This window comes from Cololabis saira, chromosome 20 (genome assembly GCF_033807715.1).
Source record: "Cololabis saira isolate AMF1-May2022 chromosome 20, fColSai1.1, whole genome shotgun sequence".
In the NCBI taxonomy this organism is placed as follows: Eukaryota; Metazoa; Chordata; class Actinopteri; order Beloniformes; family Belonidae; genus Cololabis; species Cololabis saira.
This window is the reverse complement of record NC_084606.1, coordinates 29,127,327-29,147,265: the sequence shown is the minus strand read 5'-3', so window position 1 is coordinate 29,147,265 and position 19,939 is coordinate 29,127,327. Positions and strand designations below refer to the sequence as shown.

Below are 19,939 nucleotides of genomic sequence, written 5' to 3'. Positions count from 1 at the left end.
GCACAATGTTCTGTTTGTTGTTTTGGTGATACAAAATGTGTTACCATTTACAATCATGTTTCAAAACCATTACCAGACCAAAACACAGGCTTACTAAAGTCAAATGGGAGCATACAACTGTTGTTGTTGCTAATTCAATTTCTTTGCCAGCAGTCTGAATACTTTCTGCTGGGATTTAACTAACAAAATAAGCGTAACGTGGAAATTTCAAAACAAAAGCTGGACCCTATAGTAAAGTGAGATGTGATGTATTAACCAAACAAGTGAACCGTGATTTTATAAAACCAGCCATCAATGGATGGTGGGTGGAGTTCAAAATATGGCTTTTCTTTATGCATGTTTGTGTGAACAGGTGGTCTTACAAAGGTTTCTTAATAAAAGGGGTTTTTGATTGTATTATATTGCAGAAAAACCTTTTATAAATCGCCTCAGCTGTCCTTACTGTTGCCTCTTCACTGTCAGCTAGGTGTGTGCGTCAGAGGCTGATTATACTCCTCTTCAAAAGTGCACACAGACAACTTTGTGGACATGCAAATTATAGTATTCCCATCACAAAGCCCAAAACTGTGATGTTCAGCAGAGTTTGTCCTGAGCGAGTGGCTCAGACGCTGCACGTCTGAAAGGCCAGGCATGTGCCTCATTCAGAAAACGACTGAATGTACTTCAAACTTCTCTTTCAACACGTGACAATAAGCATGTTTCAGAGGGATTATTGTCTTGACTTGAGCAAAGCCCTGCCTCAGACTTGCTGGGGACACCTTCAGATGAGGTCAGATTAATGGAGAGAAGAATGTGTTTGAAAAGGGCTTCGCTAAGTTTTCTCAGCTCGGCAAGAGTGCATTTAATATTCCCTTGCGTACATTTTTCATTTGCACGACGACTGTTGAAGTCACATGGTCGAATATTAATGACAATGATCATTAGAGATAGCTATTGTTAAACAGTGCTTAACTGGTATTGCTTTATATATAGGGGTGGGCAAAAATATCGATATGGCAATATATCGCGATACTTTTCCAGCCGATTCAATATCAATATTCAAAATTTGAATATCGATTTTTTTTTTTTTTTTTTTTTTTATCCCCGATCTTTTTCCCATTATATCACCCAGTGCTCCTACCTAAGTGACAGTCCTGGGCATTGCCACTCTCTACCAACCCTGGGAGGGCCCTGCACTGAGCTCAGGTTTTATTTCACGTTTTATTTCATTTTATAATTTATTTTTTTATATAACACAATTGCCTGTCCTTAAAAAATGAAAAATAATGGACAGAGGTTTATTTATTTATGGATTTATATCTATACTGACTGATCACTGTGCCTGTCCTTGGTTTTAGTACCCATCTTTCTTGTGTTTATTATCATTTGCCACATAATTAAAGCAACCTCATACTAAATTTAATGTTAATTTCATATGATGTAAATAATATGAAAAACATATACAAATATGTTGTAACTTTAGCTTGTATAGTTATAATAAAACATTGTTTTGACTCAGTTTGTCCCATGAATTGTCACTATAATCTGAAGAACGTGCAACTCGGATTTTAAGATCCATCACTATCATCTGATGTACATATATACAACTTGGATTTTAAGATGTGTAATGCATTTATTAAATTTTTCGGTGAACTATGTAGAATATAATAATCGGGATATCGCATAATCGGGATATCGCAATGTGTATCGTATCGTGGCTCAAGTATCGTGATGCGTATCGTATCGTGAGGTCCTTCCCAATACCCACCCCTATTTATATACTGCTTGGTCCTTAAGTACTTTTATGTTTCATGACAAGTAAAGGTGGAAGCTATTATTATTATTTATTCAAACCAAAGCCTCTATAACTACCCATTAATGATGAAGCTCCTGGCATCAGTCAAGTGCTTTCAAGTGTGGTAACTAATGGCCAAACTCTATGAAGTATAACATCATTCCCTCAAAATCATTTAAATCCAGTGAAATGTACAAAAATGAGTTACATTAAAGAGAATCACCCAACAAAATCCTCCCAAATACAACCAACTTGGAAAAGCGGTTATCGCTGCAGTTCAGCCTCCTCCGGGCTGTCAAGCTCTGCTGCAGTAAACATGCTTCCACACTGAAGCAACACTCCTGTCAGCTTATAAGGTAACACCAGTGTTATATGTATCCTTCCACCAGTTACATTGCTCACCGTGTTCTGCAGCCAACTGTTAACAAACTGCTGAGTATAATTGTTATGCCTCCATGTGAGTAAAGGTTGACGGTTATCTCGACAACAACTGATAACTTTATCATATTTATAGTGCATTCGATCCATTTTTTAGAGGAGGACTACATCTGTAATGTAATGTGTCATTTCATGTTGAGGAAAGGGCTCTTTAGGAGTTGTATTACACAAACTGAACATAATGTCAGGTTCTCAAGTAGCAGCAACTCACATATACTGTGGGTTTATATGGACAAAACGGGTTTAAACGTTTCAATCTTGTTATAATGTTGCAATATTTCTCATATTAGAACTAAATTTGAAATGATGAAACCCAAATTCAATATCCAGTCGGTATTAGATAAGATTTCTAACATCATCAATGTTAGAAAGTATCACCACAATGACGGGGTGTGTTAAACAGGAATGTATGGTATTTGTAGGCAGGGACTCTTCAGCTGAAAGTCATCATCAGTGAGAGATGAGGAAGCGTGATGTGGGTCAGTCCTCCTACTAACAACAAATCAAGTGCTGTGACACTGAACTCATTTTCCACCTCCAATTCAACTTGTTTTCATAGCTTCTTTATAGACCTCTGAAGGGTATTTTCACAAATCCATGCTAGAGGGAATGGCCTCTCTTTAGTCAAGAGGGCTGATAAGATTTCCAAACCTACGCCCTGTGAACACTCACACTAGTCAGGTTGTACCATGCTGTACCGAGGCACGGGACAGCCTCCCCCCAGATCCAGCCGCTGCACAGCGCTCATATTACTGCAGTATCAGTTAAGCTTCAGTATGATTGCCACTTCTACATAAGTTATCACGTTGCTACATCGAGTGCTTGTTTGTTTTTGTAATCTCAGACAATCAGTACAAGGAGGAGCAGCACAGGAAACATTAAAAACAAACACTACTGATTGTTTTTCCTGGTCAGTTAACAGCCCTCTCAAATCTATGAATTTCTGGATTCCCCCACTATAACGTTCAATGATCGCCAGAGTTCCTCCTGGCGATCATGTGTGTGTCACTGATACATCCTGTACACACCCTGCCTTGCCTGCACACCTCCTCCAACCAGAAACCAGAGACCACGGTTGAGTCAGAAACAGCCCCCTCACCTAGACAAACAATCCACACTTTAGAGCTCAATCCGGCGTGGCTACGAGGCGGCTTTGCCTCAGAGTGAACCCTCGTCACGGTGTTGATAGACGGCATATCTTCAGCCAAGAAAAGGGTAATAGTAATGGTTGTTTGTGCTGCCATCACAAGCAACTCAGACTGACTGACGTTGCAGAAATGACTTGTTACTTTCATTGCAGTGGCCTGTGGTGCTCCTTTAAATGTTGGTGATGGTTTGTGGTGTTGCCTCTTCTCACGACAACTGGATCCCAGCGCGTTTTTACACAGAGCCCTTTTGTGCCGTACATCTCACTTATCATATCCAAAAACCTGAATGCAACAGACGTCACTCTTTCCTTCAGGACCGCTTCATCCGTACTGTCCTGTTGACCACTGGCCACTTTCTCTGAAGACTACAACAAAATGTTCGGCTTCTCCTCATGACACGTGTCCCGACTTGGACCTTTTGTCTAAACTGGCTAGAGAAAAGCTTTTTCCCCACTGGTGAGCATGACTTTAACACAAGTTAAACCTGTGAGTGAGGTGTCTCAAGCTTTCATCAGACAAGCTACTTCCTATATAGGCAAGGCAAATTTATTTATATAGCACAATTCAACACATATAATATCATGTTCAGCTCCAAGTAACGGGACATTTCTTGTTCGATTGCTTTAAATTACAGGAAATGGTGTCAATAAGAACAATTATGCAGCATCAGTATCAATATCTGCATATAGATTAAATCCAAACAAAACCGTTCTCAACTACTTCAGTGAGGTTTCTTTTCTCCAAAAATGCATGAAGTAGAGGCTGAAATGCAACATCCATTAGGGCTGTTCGATTTTGCCCAAAAATAAAATCTCGATTTTTTTCTCTCAAAATCCGATTTTCAATTACGATTACGATTATTTTGTGAATTGACAAAAGGCAAAGAAATTATTTCAAATATGCAGTTTTTTTATTGAACATTTGGCCCATTGGGCTTTAAGTGCAAACTTTGCTCTTATTAAACCAAAAATGAATGAATAAAGTGCAAAACTCTGTAAAATAAGTTGAAAAAAAGTTTTAAAAAATATAATAAAATATAAAGTTTTATCTCTGAAAAAAAAAATCAGCAAATCAGCACTTGCAAACGTACAGTAAGTTATATTTCCAATTGAATAAAACAGACATTTTCTAGGTATTGAGAGGTATTTCCATCAATCATTAATATGTGTGCAGACAAGGTAAAAAAAAAAAAAAAAAAAAAGTGAAAAATCGATTTTACGAGTTTCACGTTTTAACATCGTTTTAATTACATAATCGCGATTACGATTTAAAATCGATTAATCGAACAGCCCTAACATCCATCAAAATCTAATTCTACATGAATGCATATACGCTGAATATATTGCACAAAACAATCAGTCCTCCAGGACAGGACACATACGATTGCTGTGTTTTGCCTTCCCCATTTGCCACGCTAAGCATTCCTCTACAGCAGTGGATTTAGACAGGAACCAGCATGTGACGGCCGCCAGGCCTGCCTCCCATTTCTATAAGACGAGTGATAATGGAGATTCTGAGTGGCTTATACACAAGAAGGGACACCTTTGGCCTCAACGAAACACAGCAGTCTCCACAGTTACTTTTCAATTTCACGCAGAATGCCGGGATAGGCGTAATCAATTCTCCACCCTTCTCTGGCGCTAACAGCCAGTCGCTGTCTCAGTCATCGCCACTCCATTTAGGAAGCCCAAATGAGGGAGAACTCCTTTTGTGGATACAGGAGGAAGGAGGGGTGGGTGGCAAGATGGAAAGCCTCAGCGCTCTCCAACAGTCCCATGAACCATTCTTCTCCCCCTCATTGAGAGTTTGGATGTGGGATTTTTAAATGGGAGGGCCATTTTGGAAAAGGGAGGGGCTTCGGCATTCACAGTATGCGTGTGGGAATCATACTGCTGACACCTCTGGCCTTGGCTTGGCCTCATTACAATCACAAAAGCCATGGAGCAATCTCGCCTCACTGGTCGAGGGGTGGACCATGGCGGGGTGGGGTCTGTGAGGAACAATGGGAGCAGCTTATTGGAGGTAGACTTTGCTTGTGGATTCATGCAACGACAGGCAGAGCACGGTTTACAACCAAAGTGGCTGGCCATTCACAAACATAACACTTAAAGCCTCCGAGGCCTTTCTCGGCGAAGAAAGATCAAAGATGTCTCTTTTTTTTACAGTTTCAGCACACATCCTGCTTTTTATCTTCAAGGCATGCGCTCTAAAAAACTAACAAATGACCCAGTTAAAAGAGCCCACAGAGAATATCCTGACAATCTGTAAACAATCCCAGAAGCTGGGTATATTATTTCTATGGGGCTCAACGAGACTGCAAAATGAGACGAGCAAGAAATATTCCTGGTCCAGAAAAAAAAAAGTCTCCCTTCAAATCAGTTGCTTTCAATAACATCTGACAATTGAGCACTTAATTCAATCTAAATACTCTTTCTAAACAAAACACCACATGGCTTAAAAGAAAAGTGTGACTTCTGCTTTTACAACTACTAAATTGTTGGCCTTTTTAAGCATCATGAGAAAAAGAAATTGGCAGGAGAAACGCACTATGAATTCCATATAACTTCAGTCATGTGTTATTGTAGCTGCGTCCAATAGCGAGGCCATTAATGGCCTGGTTACTTTATCTGCATGAGGCCATTTTCGAGTGATAAATCACTGGTGGTCCATGTGTGCAGGCCCGCAGCTGCCGCTGTTTTTTTAATTCTCTGGGAAGGAAACATGGGTGATAACATTCCAGCCTCGAACACGAGAGTCACATGGGCATGACTGACCTCCATTCTTTAAGGAATCATGAAAGAGCTGCTATCTTCCCTGTATCCTAAACAAGCCACACTTCTGCTTTTATGTCTCTGCTAGTGCAGAAAGACGGCCCCACCCCAGGAATAACCCAGCAGCTGTACGTCAAGAGTGTGCCACCAGGCAGACAACTACCAAACCTCAGCGCTGCTCCTATAATTAGCCCTTTCTAGTACCAACGCCGGTCTTCCACCACAGACTGATATTTTTGACTGAGGCCAAGTGCTGTGTGGGGGCCTACTCATTTTCTGTGACCTGGATGATCCACTGGCAACACGCCAGTGTGTGTTTTACAAACCTCCCGCTCCGCAAGTCAAAGCTACGCTTGTGGAGTGATGAATGGCTCCTCTAATGCACTGGTGGATATAATATGAAATACTGAAGGGGTTTGACAGCGAGAGCAAGGCGGATGTGTGGGGAGAATTGTGTTATTTGGTGGATTTGTGCTACTTAGACACCTGCTCTGCATCTTTTCCAGATGCGCGTTGCACTTATAAATCTGTCAGGAGTGCTAACTGCATGGATCCATACAATCACCGCTCGAAGAAGTCGTACTTACAGTTTTTCCAGAACAGATAATCCAAAGAATGATCCCTTTCTGATCTCCTGAATCTTGTTGTTGTTTAAAATCCTGTAAATAGAAAAATATATATAAATACAAAACAATAGAAAACGCATCTGAAGTGGGGGAAGGAAAAAAAAAACATTAAAAAGTGTTGTGCAGGATGTGTATGACAGCATAAGTGTTTCTGTTAACTTATCATACATCAAGTCCAATTTCCCTCTTGGCAGAAAACAAGATGAAGCACTCTAAACATCTGAGAGGAATATTTGTTCATCAAATATGAATGTCGGATAAAAGGATCCAGTGTCTTTTTTTTTCTTCCTTAAATTAGTGGAAAGACAGCGGACAGCTATTAGCTAAAACCATTAAGTCTCCCTCCTTTGTTTTCTCTCCACTCTCAGCTTCCAGATTCGAAGGAACGTGAACTACTAGGACGTCAACATTCTCTTTCATGTCACAGTGGTAGCGTCTGAGCTTACAAGAGGTCACAAAGAAGAGATTAAAAATGAGCTCTCGGGTGTATAAGTCATAAATCTGATCTGCAGCGATGAAGTAGCTGGTGGAACGTCGGCCAAAAGGGGCCTGACATCGAAGAAGATGCCGCGTTCGCTGGAGGACTGCAAATCAAAGCGATGACTAAATGGAAACTACATCTCCATAAAGCAGGCAAATTACCAAATTAGTCTGACTGAAATTGTAGCTTTAAAGATGCACGTCGGACTGAAGCTGAACTCGACCCAACTTCCCATGGTCAGACCAACGGACACAGGAAGGTTGAAGTTGAGCAGATCCCTGCATGTCAGCAGGCTTCCACACTAAACCCTGCAAGCTGAACGCCTGTATTACCCAAAGTACTTTAGAATAAACATGCATCAAGTATTGGTTATAAACTAATGAAAAATATCTCCCACAGTTATAATTCATGCAGAATTAAATGCATTCTCCCAGAAACAAATGGGCTTAAGAGAAAAACAATGATAATTACTGGTTTTGTAACAATACACACTCACTTCAAGGAAAAACTCAAATTCCTATTGAAATGTCATCTTGTGTGATTTCAAAGCTTGAGAAAAACCTCTAACTATCAGTGTGAATTCTGGATAACTTCCTCCCTGGGTAATAAACTGCATTTTATGAACCAATTTGCAAGTTGGTTACCAGCAACGCTAATAGACAACATGCCCAACTTCAGAAGTCATCTGCATGTTCTGGATCCCTATTCCGAAAAGTCTTTCTTCCAAACGTTCCCCCCTGAAGAGATCCCAAACCAACTCCATTGTTAACTCCGAGCAGGGACTTGTGGTCAGCACATGTTTCTGGCCAGCGGGGAGGGGGATGTGGTGGGTGTCATACATATTAGTGGCACCCACAACTTATGGCCAGATTGGAGTCATTACCGAGTGATCTGGGGTTGTTTTAAAGCAGGGCTGGATGGAGGAGGCTTGCTCAAGAACTGGTGTTTGGCTGACTGCCTTTAAGAAAGAGCCTTTTCTATGTTTTCCAGCGCTCTGACTACTGGAATGGCAAAGACACGCTGCATGTATGCACATGATCTGATGATATACGCAGAGACACTAGGGCTCCCACGACTGGAGAGGATTGTGGTCATAAAAGTTTCACATTTATAAGATTACTTTTGAATGCTCTAGACAAAAATGAATGCATTTAGAGTATATTGGCATTTACGTGTACATATACTGTATGTGGCAATATTTACAGTAATAAAATCAAGGCAGATAAACGGCTACGTGATGTAATAAGCTGACAGGAAGACCGAGGCTCTCTTGATGCCATTTGTAATATAGTAATAAAAAAAAAGACTGTATTGGAAAAGAAGTCCCTCAATATCTCTGACATAAAGTTATTCGAGTCTATAAAAATGGCTTTCATCTTCACTGAAAGTTTAAGAATTGGGTTTAGAAAGTAGATTATGAATTTAAAATAAGACATCTTGGAACCATTTGAGTTTGGCTGCAGAAGTGCATATTTCAGGCCTTGTGACTGTGGGTCGTCAAAATAAATCTGTGAAAGAGAGTTCTCCTGAGAGTCATGAGCCTTTCCCTCGGCTTACCCCACCCACCCACACACACACACACACACACACACACGCACACACACACACCACCCTTTCAGTGCATGTTTTCCCGCCTTCTCTAACCCCGTCCCTCCTCCTTCCTCATGACAGGAGTGTGACCTTTCCATGTTAGAAATGCCTTTGGTCCAAGAGTAAAGTCCTTGCTCTCTTACATCGGTGTGAAAGCGCCAAACCTGCTGACTATAAAAGTAATAGTCATCAGCGGGTCAGTCGTCAGCGGGTCAGGCCGTCCCCTACTGCCCTCAGGACGTCTGCAGCCGGACCGTCTGCTTCCCTGCTGCTCCACTCCGGACATCAGCCTGACGTCTCCAAATAAATCTATGGAATTTTTTTTTCTCCCCAAGCTAGACCTCATAGGTTACAAGGGGGTAGTCTTCCTGATATTGATGCATACAAAAGATAAAACCCGCTTGAGCTGAAGCCAGGAAAAAGCTGCAGGGGGATCCTACCAAATGTCACATCCTGTCTATTGATACCGAAGACAAATCTCAATTACATATACTGATGAAAACCGGAATTTCCACTCTTAGTCACAAAGTAATATAAAAAGCATTAGACTGGATTTCACTCTGACTTAAAAGCGAGTAAATATGACTCAGCTTAAGGTAATCCTAACTTCTGTTTCTACGCAGAAGCTACATCTTTGGCAGCACAAGGTAAATACATTATCTAAAGACAAAAAACAACAACAACAAAATCATCATAGAAACAATGTTAGATCCTCAGAAGGATTTCCATGACACTTTTTTGCAAAACAAAAGCAACATTTCTGAAAATGTGACAAAGTGGGGTGGGTTTTATTAAACTGTTTTGTCAATGAGTGAATTTCTTGCAAAATCTCATCCTATGAGACGATGAAGGTTTGCAGAGGCAAGGCCAATTTATTTGTGCAGCACATTTCAGCAACAAGGCAATTCAAGTTTGTTCTCAATGATCTGGACTTCGAAGAAGATTAGATTTGGATCAAATATTGCGACTCCAGCCACCGCTGTTGCAGAAGCAGTAAAAACATAAGACTGAGGGAGCAGGTGATCATTCAAATAGTAATATTACCAACTACCTCACACCCAGTGACACCGCAGAAAATGCAAACGCCAAAAAAAGGTGTTTCAGTTACACTTTTGCACCAAAGTGGACTATCGACGCATCTGTAAGGTTTTTACGACATTATACTCTTTTTTTTTTTTCAAATTCTAGGCGTTTACACGACTGGTTTTTCTTTGTGATATTTAGGTTTTGCGCAATTCTAGTGGTAATGAAAACTCACTAAAAACAGCAGATGGAAAACAGGCCTCTGCTCAGGTAGGAAAAGGAACTCATGCAGTTGCAGAGGTGCCGCAACCTGCCAAAGTAAGTCTTTCAGTTATGCAGCACCGCATCCAAAAGCGGTCAGAGTTTTATTGTCTCTTATGTAAATATCGTAAAAATGAGCTCACAAGAAGCATGACAGAGGATTTATCGATTCAGTGAAAGGAATCCATACGAGTTGGGGCATTTTTCCTTGTCTGCACACCAGACAAAATTAGTTGTTTGGGTTTGAACTGATACCTGGGCCAAGCTGCCAAAGTCAAAGCACAAACTGATTTATGAAATGAAAAGGCTACAAACTGACTGTTAACGCAGCTGTCTATGCCCTGCCTTTGGGAATTTGGCTTTCGTATGCAAAGCCTGCAGAATTGTTAAAAATAAAAGCACACAGCGGTAATCCCTGAGAGAATTTTGGTTTTCAAATACAAGCACTGCAAAATATGTTAAAAACTACACAGGAGCTTCCCGCCTCAGAGCAAACCTTGTTTGGAAAATACAAGAACCAAATCCACTTAAAACATTCATGACAGCAGGCATCCGTGTCCTTGTTAACAAGCAATTAGAAGGCCAGATCATGACACAGAAAAATAAATCCAATAAGTGACGTAAGGTCACATCACTCTGCAATGACGCGACTGCGTTTACAATCAACTTGAGATTTATGGGTAGTGAAAGCCAAGAGGAAATGATTCCATAGGCATGCCTTTAGGAAAGCGAATGTCTAAGAAACCAGATGAGCGTCCAACCCCAACTCCAAGTTTGCAATGTTGTGTAACCAGTTTACTGCACTCCGATGTGTCATCGACCCTTTATGCGCCTTTTCTGCAGCGAGGAAGGAAATGCCTGTTTTCTCTCCGACATTAATCGTGCGCTTGTCTGCAGAGAGCAAAACCAGGTGTGCTTATTTGCACTGTTCGACCCAGGTGCTCCTGTGAAAGGATCACAGTAAACAAAGCTCTGTAAGGAAATACGAGCTGAGTAAGTCAAGAAAGCTTAAATATAGTCAATTCCCGACATCATGGGTATGCACGCTGAAACATAAAACAGGTACAGATAAATAAGCACACATGCACGCAGCCATACAAACTACTCTCACAGTTCCAGTCTTTATCTGTTCTGAGAGGTAATGGCTCCATTCAACCCCTTTCATTTAGCCGCGTCTCATGCTGACATGAGTGGACAGGCCAGCTGTAAACACATTTTGCCATTTCTTCCTGGACAGCTTAGGTATGTGGTATCAATTGGAGAGCACAAACGCGGGGAATGCGTTACTCACTTTTCTTCTCTACAGAGAGGCATTCAGAACAGAGCGGCAATGAATAACTTAAAGTACTCAGCGTCGAGGTAAAGTAATACACCCAATCTCTAAAGCCAGATAGCTACGCAACTGCTCATATTCAAACATGGATGGTTCAAGTTAAGCGTTATGATGATTTTCCACGCACAGACAACAAATTAAAAGTAACTGTTGTGGCTTAAAGTCAGACCAATTATCCCAGTGATTCAACCACAACGGAAGAGAAAATACTTAAAAGAAAATAAAGCTTTTTCTAAGTGAAAACATGAAAACATAAAAGGCTTCTGCACAAGAATGGGTCCGGTGTTGTGAACAGAATGGGCCTCTAATCACCACTGAGTCTCTGTTGTGGGGGAAACCTTCTGATTGGGCGACCAACACATCAAGCACCACGACGCCTGAGCAGCAGGTAAAGAACGCCATTACACGATGAATGAAAATCAATTTGGAGAGATTTTGGCCATTCACGTCAATGACTGCTGGGTACAATGGTTTGATGGTGACTGAAAGAAACTCTGATGTAACTGCTCCCTTCAGTTCACTCAAATGATGCATAAAAACCTAGTTTTATGTATTGTACACACAATTCAGTGTGATGTGGTGTCATAAGTACACAGTATGAAATTGTAAAAGTCGTCATGCTTCAGTATAAAGCAGCCACATGACTGCTGAGATCGACTTCCATAATGGTGACCCAATGAATTACGGGACGCAGTATGAAGCTGGAAGTTTTTGTGGAACACCATCTGTGCACCTCTTACGTATTACCCCATAGCTCAATTTTATCTTATGATTTTAAGTGTTCCTGTATTGTGCAGAATAGTTTGGTACAGGTATGAGATCCATCCTTTCATGCAAGTGTATCTTCAGGCGTTTTCAGAATGGATCCTGCTATTATCCCTGGATGATGACTGCATGTTTCACGCGAGTTGGTTGCTATAAAACGCAAGGCGTGTTATTTGCCACCCGTGCCTGAAGGTGAGCTGAGGCGAGTCGGGAGGCGTTATCGGCATAACATAACGTAAGACTTGTGGATGTGGAGATGGCGTTTTACGCCTTACATCAGCGGGAGGAAATATGCCGCCAAACAGTGTACCAAAAAGTAAACCCTCGGGGGGGAGTTGTTCGCAGGGCCAGCTCGAGACGCCACCAGGCGTCAGCCAGTGTATAAAGGACAGGCGCCACGCTAGGTCACGTGTCAAACCCACCAATGTAAAAGGGGCTTTCATTTCAATGAAAAACAGAAAACACACCTTTTTTCAACTCATTAATTCTGTACTTTTGCAAAAGATCTTGGCAAGATCTCTGTTGCTTAAAAGAAATAACATTACAAATGGAAAACAACTCCAGAGAGCTCATGTAGCCCAAGACCCTGTTTTCTAAGTTTCATTGCAAAATCTATACCAAAAACCTTCCCGAATAATATGTGAGCTCATCCATGTGTCATATTAGACATCTGTAGGTTTGACAAAAAAAGAAAAAAAAAGGATCCAAAATTGTGAACACACTTTACTATTCAAATCTTTTTACAGAAAGCAGAGCTTTGTGGATCCCAATGAATGTAAATTGAATAATATGCTCAAGTTGTAGCACAATTTAATGTTCAATTAAGTCATTTGTCACTTTACCAACATCACAATCAAGACAAATTATGAATATCATGTCCATACACATACGAATTATGGTAGTGGAATTTGCATTTAAAAAAAAGAAAAAAGAAATGAGACTCTGATCTTTGCTCAGAGTCCTGTGCAGTTGTGCCGAGGCCAAGGTCAACCACACCTGGAAGTGGTGTGAGAGGAGTAAAACTAAAACTAAACCACCACACAGCCACCAAGGACTCGTTGATTTTACAAGTCATAAATTACCAACAGGAAACTGTAGAGGCGACACAAATTACAACTGGGTTCCTCTATTTTCATGACAATAACTGACCAAAGATACAAAATCGGAGCCTGGGAGACATTCGTGAGAGCAGCACTGCTTTGTGCTCTCTAATTAAATTCTCTTTCTTCTACTGAGACCATCCTCCACATTACAGTGTCTAAGTTTAATACTTAGTCATGAGGAATCCCTGGCAACCCTCATTCTACGTCTAAGTATAAGATGTCTGACCTCATGCTCGCTTGAGAGCTGCAGATGTTGAAAACACCTGGTCTACAAAGAAAAAAGCGCTTTTAAATTACATTCATGTGTCGGTGAAGAGCTGCACTTCTTTAGTGACTCAGACAAGATTAGCAAATACATTTGTACTAGCTTCTTAAAAATGATAGATGCCTAACAAATAACCGTATGGAAGTACATAAAGAATAAAATCTTGTTTTAAGAGTGGTATTGAGTCTTTAAAAGAAGCATTTAGTATGCTTTATTAGGCAGGTCTTAAGGGTCAGATCACTCTGATGAGCTGCTAGGTGTTCAGTTCCATCACAGCTAAATTAATGGAGCCAATTTGGGTATTTTATGGTTTGGCAACTGTTTAAAAGATTAGACATTAACCTAAAAACCAATTCTTCATCATCGACCTGCGCCCTCATCTGCATTAACTGTGCAGCATATTGTCCTTTTGGACCTCCCAGAAATTCAAGCGCTGGCCATTTTTGAATAATTGGACCACTTTTAGTTTTGTTCTGTCCTGGGATGACTTAATAGCACAGAAAAACAGGAAGTGCTTTGGCCTCATTACTCTTCCCGTACCAGTCATTCTTCTCGCTCGCTCCCCCTCTCTCTCTTCCCCTCCCTCCCTGGAGTCCAGTATTTACTTACTCTTATTCCTACACCCTATCCTGGTATTCTCATATTTCATTGTTCACCGGCACAAAACACAAGTGCTGTGGATGCAAAAGCCTGGAATTTCTGCCTGTTTTGTTATTTTATATCTGTGCCACTTGGTCTGCTCTGTCAAAAAGGCTTTAATGAACCAAATCTCAAACTCCAAAAAACTCTGCAATTATGAATCTCTTCTGCTGGGTCTCTGTCCTGTGAGGGGACGTGATGGGCGATAAGGTTCCCTTTAAGGCAGAATGTGCAGACGCCGGTTTCCAGGAACAACTTTAACAGTATTACTTTGGCCAAATGAAAACTGCACTTTGATATAATTGAGGCACAGATATATGTAATTCTTAAAGAGGATAAGCAGGAGGCTTACTTTGGTGAACTGTCAGTGGCTGAAACTAATTTTAATCCCATCAGAGTTTATGTTACAGTCTGGAAGAGGGGAAAAAAAACAAAAAGTACAAGGCTTAATTCCTGGGCTGTGAGCTCGTATACATGCCTTGCAGATACGGTGTCATGTGTGATCACTGGTTTAGTAATCAAGATATTCTGTTAACGGGTCTCTCCCTTGTCGGCTTCTGGTCTGGTGGTGTGGTTGTGCCCTCCCTCCTCCACTGTAGTTGCAGTTCAGGTAAAGCCTTGTTTTCACTTCGCACACACACAGTTACACAGACACACACACCTGCTCACTCACCTACATACTCACTCCACAGTTTTGGGGGACAGTTAATCGCAGTAGCCTATTCTTGATTCAGTCTCAGGGACCTGAAATGGTTGCTGTTTGTGTCTCTGCCTGTTCTCGTGTCTGTTTGTTTGTTTTCTCTCTTACAGATTTCAAAGGCTTGTGTGCCCGTGGTGCGTTTCTCTCATTTTAGACTAGCAGCGGATGCAATCGCTCACCCCGACCCCCTCACATATGTTTATATTACCGGTAAATATAAAAAAGTGTATGTGTATACATATATATATATATATATATATATATATATACACACATACATACATACACACATATATTAAATTGATTATATATTAAAATACATATATATTATATATATAAATATAAAATATTCTGTTAACTTACAAAAGGGGTTTTCCTGGCTATTATTAGTCAGCTATGGCAATGTTTGTGTATATATATATATATATATATATATATATATATATATATATATATGTATTTGTGTATGTGTGTATATATATATATTTATTTGTGTATGTGTGTGTATATATATATATATATATATATATATATATATATATATATATATATATATATATATATATATATATATATATATATATATTAAAATACATATATGTGCTTTAAGTTTTTACCAACTTGGTATTAACCATTAATATGTATGCAGACAAAAACAAAAAAAAAATATTCTGTTAACTTACAAAAGGGGTTTTCCTGGCTATTATTAGTCAGCTATGCCAATGTTTGTGTATATATATATATATATATATATATATATATATATATATATATATATATATATATATATATATATATATATATATTAAAATACATATATATGCTTTAAGTTTTTACCAACTTGGTATTAACCATTAATATGTATGCAGACAAAAACAAAAACAAAATATTCTGTTAACTTACAAAGGGGGTTTTCCTGACTATTATTAGTCAGCTATGCCAACGTTATTATTCACCCATATGACTGAGGAAGATGACATGCATGTTAGTGTGAAGGATTATGTGACACATGATGGATGATTGCATGATCTCTGATGATTCACATACAGGTTCCAGTGGTTAAGATGGCAGTATCATCTCTGGTGTACTCACAGCGTGACCGTCCTGTTGGGCAGGGATTCCGGCGGTAACACCTGGTGCAGCTCCGTGCTGCTGCAGACCACCTTCTGGTCGGGGGAGGAGGAGAGGCTCTTGGGGCTCTTGGGGCTCCGGGGCCGCTCCTCGGAGGACTTGCAGGGGAAAGGCGCTCCGCCGCCGCCGCTGCCGAGGCAGGCGCTCGCCAGCAGAGCCAGCAGGACCAGCGCCGGCTGCAGCCAGCAGCCCCTCATGTTCACACCCCACACAAGCACTGCTGCATGGGCGGAGGGACGGCTGTTTTCAGACCCAAACACGCAGCTTTGTTGCAGGACTTGCCCTCAGAGCCAGATGGGAGCTTCAGCCGGGGAGTTGTTGTCCTCCTCCTCCATTTCTCCCAGCGCTTTTTCTTTCTCTCCCTTCACGACCGAGCTGCCCTTTGTTTGGAAACTCACTCATTTATAAAGTCCTACTCGTTCATTTTATTACCAGTCTACAAAAAAAAAAAAAAAAAAAAAAAATCACAACACGCGGGGATGTTCCCACTGCCCTTTGTTAAATAAATAAATAAAAAACTCGCCCAGGTAGAGATTCCCTTTGTTTTGCGTCCCGGTCGGACTGACTGCTGTGTTTTGTTTTCCACGGGAAGCAGGCGATGGTCATCCCAGGTTATCCACTCCAAAACTTCAGGAAATTCCGTCAGGCTTTTTTTCTAAAGTTGTTGTATTAACTCTCCTCCAAATAAGTGCGTTATCCCCGGAGACCCACAGGAAATTACTTTCCCGACGCATGCGAAAGCGGAAAAAACAACCACTTTTTAACTATGAGCTTCACTTCAAATGGTCGAAACACACGGAAGCGGCTTTAAACCCTAAAATGTACAGAAGTTATGATCTGTTTAAGTGTTATCCAGGGTGTTTGAAGATTCCTCCAACTCGTCCTGAAACCGCAGAGAAGTCCCCTCTGTAGTAATAGAGTTCACAGCCATATCCGGTGCGCTTTTCACAATAAAAGCCTCAGTTGTTGCAGATTTATTTTTGTTTTTTTTAAATACAATTTGTTTGAGCATAGGTCACAGTTCAGCATTGAGATGGAAAGGGAGGGGAGGGGGTTGTTTTTAGGTAAAATTCATAATTATATAAAGGCAATGTCTTGTTAAAATAGAAAAAAAGCTCTTGCGTTGTCCTTGTGTATAGTACAATATATCATGTATAACATTACTACATTATTAATACGGAGGAATGGGTTTGAAGGGTTGTGTAGTATTGGGATGTAGTATTTGCTTTAGCAAGGTCTATTTCCAGTTTTGGGCCTTTTTTCTTTTGTTTTTTTTATTTTAATTTTTTTCGTGGAGATGTGGACTATCACAAATTGTATTGTATTATTAATTGTATTAAAACTGATTCAAATATTTTAAGAAAAAAGAGACTCAATAACTCACAGACAGCATCAACATTTTCCGAGTTAATCTTTTTTGTTTTTTGTTTTTTTATCTAAACTCTGCACAGTTAAAGTAACTGATCACTAACGTTTAGTGGTGTCGTGAGTAAAATAATTCCCTTTAGTCCCTATTTAAGTAGAAAGCTTACATAAATAGGTTATACTCAGTTTAAGCAAGACATAAGTAGAGTGTTTGAGTAAAAGGATTTAAGGAAATACATTTTTAAAACTTTCTATGTAAAGCTACCTTTTATCTCTATAATACTACATAAATCTTGCAGGTTAACTCATTATTAGTAACTCTACATTGTTATGAAAAAAAGGAGAAACAGATTGAATTCATCTTTTTCAACAGTTATATTCATAAAATCCTTTTTATGCAGACAAGTGTGTATCTTCCTTTTCCACACCTAGAACTTACAGGTGTTTCACTCAGCCACATGGTGCTTTTACGTTTTGTTGCTGCCTTTTACGAGACCATTTCTAAAACCAACGATTCTTATTCTACTCTCGGTCATCTCCTCTGTGTGAGTGCTTCTACAAGTTCAGTCTAGTTTGCTGCAGGCTTCAAAGACGAAAAAAAAGCACGAGCAGGTAAAATCCTTGAATCTACATAAAGATGAGTGGGGAGGAGGTTTGACTGATAAGGGTTCATTTACCTTTTGGCACACAATCCATTTTCTTTTGTTATGATTAAGTTGAGTGAGTCTCTTTATGCTATAGAAAGTGGATGGAAGAAGTGCGCTGAATGGAGCACAGGCCAGTGAACACATGCCTCCAGGCTATTCTTTCACCTCTGAGGGTTTATTTGTTCTCAGAATCTGTGAGGCTTAGTATTCACCAATGAGCATACCCCATGTCACACAGTTGGAATCCTACAAACAAGCAAAATGGATGATAACAAGTGAAGCTTTCAGTCCGACCATGTTTTTATCAAAATGTATTATTATAAAGTAAAACTAATGTCATGGTGGTCCTCTTTTGTGAATGCATAAGCTGGTGCAGAACAGCTTATTTTTTCTTCCTGTTTTTGAAACCAAAACATGACAATCAAATATAAACAACATACATTTTGTTACATCAAACATGTCTATATGTGACCCTGCGATGGATCGGTGACCTATCCAGGGAACTGAAGCAGGTATAGATAATGAAAGGATGGGGAAAAACTATTCTGTAGTAATAAGGTTGCTTTTTAACTCATTTGAACTTAAAAAGGTAAAAAGTCCAATATTTCTAGCCCTCTTTTTTATCCCAAGCAAATATAAACATCCTCTTTCTTAGATAATGATACTCATTTTCAAAAGATTCTGCACAACACAGACATGTAATACATGGACACAAAAAACTGCAGCTGTTTTGGATTTTGTGGATGATGTTGAGCATGCATCATCAGTGCTGATGCCACCCCATCCTGCTGCAAAACAAATGAAATCAAAGCAATGTGACACGGAGTAACCTCCTCCTCTAGTCATTAGACTTCCTGCTTGTGCCTCCATGTGGGCTGAGGCTGCACCTGCAACCAGCAATGTGTCGTGTGCTTTTCTTCACTGATTTCGGTTCAAGATTAATTGTTTCCAATTTATTGTTGCTGAAGTTTTACAAAATATGTCATCTTCACAGAACAATCAATACATTTTGTAAATTAGTAAATGTGCAAAATTATTTGAACATAAAATTAGAAAATTTTATGTGCAAAGATTTTTTTTCATTATTTTCCATCCCATAAGGTAAGAAGTTATACAGTTTCTCATTTAGGTATGACTGTCAGTATATCTTTATTGTGTTGACTTCTTGACATTAAACTAATACTTTGGTCTTATTCTGTGTGTATATATGTGTGTGATGATCTTCATGCAGTCTTTATCTTTGCAATTCAGCATGGGGTCAACCCCATCATTCGGTTGTCCATGCTCCTTCTCAAATCATTAGTTTGGGGTCAGTGATGGGTCAGTTGCGGCTGAGGACAGCTGTGCTGCTAGAACTTCCTGGGATGCATCGACATCAACTAATGGGTTTTTTGAAAAAATGCTTCTCATTCATATTTCAAAAGATGGCAGCATTTTCTTACTCCTACTTGATCACCTATACAATGATCAGTACTCATTCCATCCATCCATCCATCCTCTCTACCTGCTTATTCCTATTCAGGGACAAAGAGAATCTGCTGGAGCTCTCGGATAAAAGTTTTGGATAAAAGCGTCTGCTAAATGACAGTAGTAGTAGTAGTAGTAGTAGTAGTTGTAGTAGTAGCTCCCTAGACAGGTCCATTGCAGGGCCACAAGTAACCATACACACTCACTGCTATGGGTAATTTAGAAAATACTGGTGCCACTTCATTTAATAATTGGTTGCTTTCATGTTGAACTTCTACCCATCAAATATCCTCACTCACACACATTATCCTTTTATTTAAAGTAAATCCTGTCGATACGGAGCTACTCAATGTTCAATGTCTTGTCAAGGACACTGACATAAGGTGGTAGGGTCATCTCTAATAATCATTGA

General features: G+C 40.0%; 1 protein-coding gene across 1 annotated transcript in view; it reads right to left on the bottom strand.

The window, feature by feature from the left end:
• The window catches only part of adgra3 (adhesion G protein-coupled receptor A3), a 39,336-nt gene extending 22,393 nt beyond the window's left edge, over window positions 1-16,943 (bottom strand). The window contains 2 exon segments of the mRNA XM_061709780.1: window positions 6,719-6,790; window positions 16,010-16,943. Of these exon segments, the coding sequence (XP_061565764.1) occupies window positions 6,719-6,790; window positions 16,010-16,245 (308 nt within the window). The 5' untranslated portion in view covers window positions 16,246-16,943.
• Window positions 16,944-19,939: the final 2,996 nt, after the last annotated feature.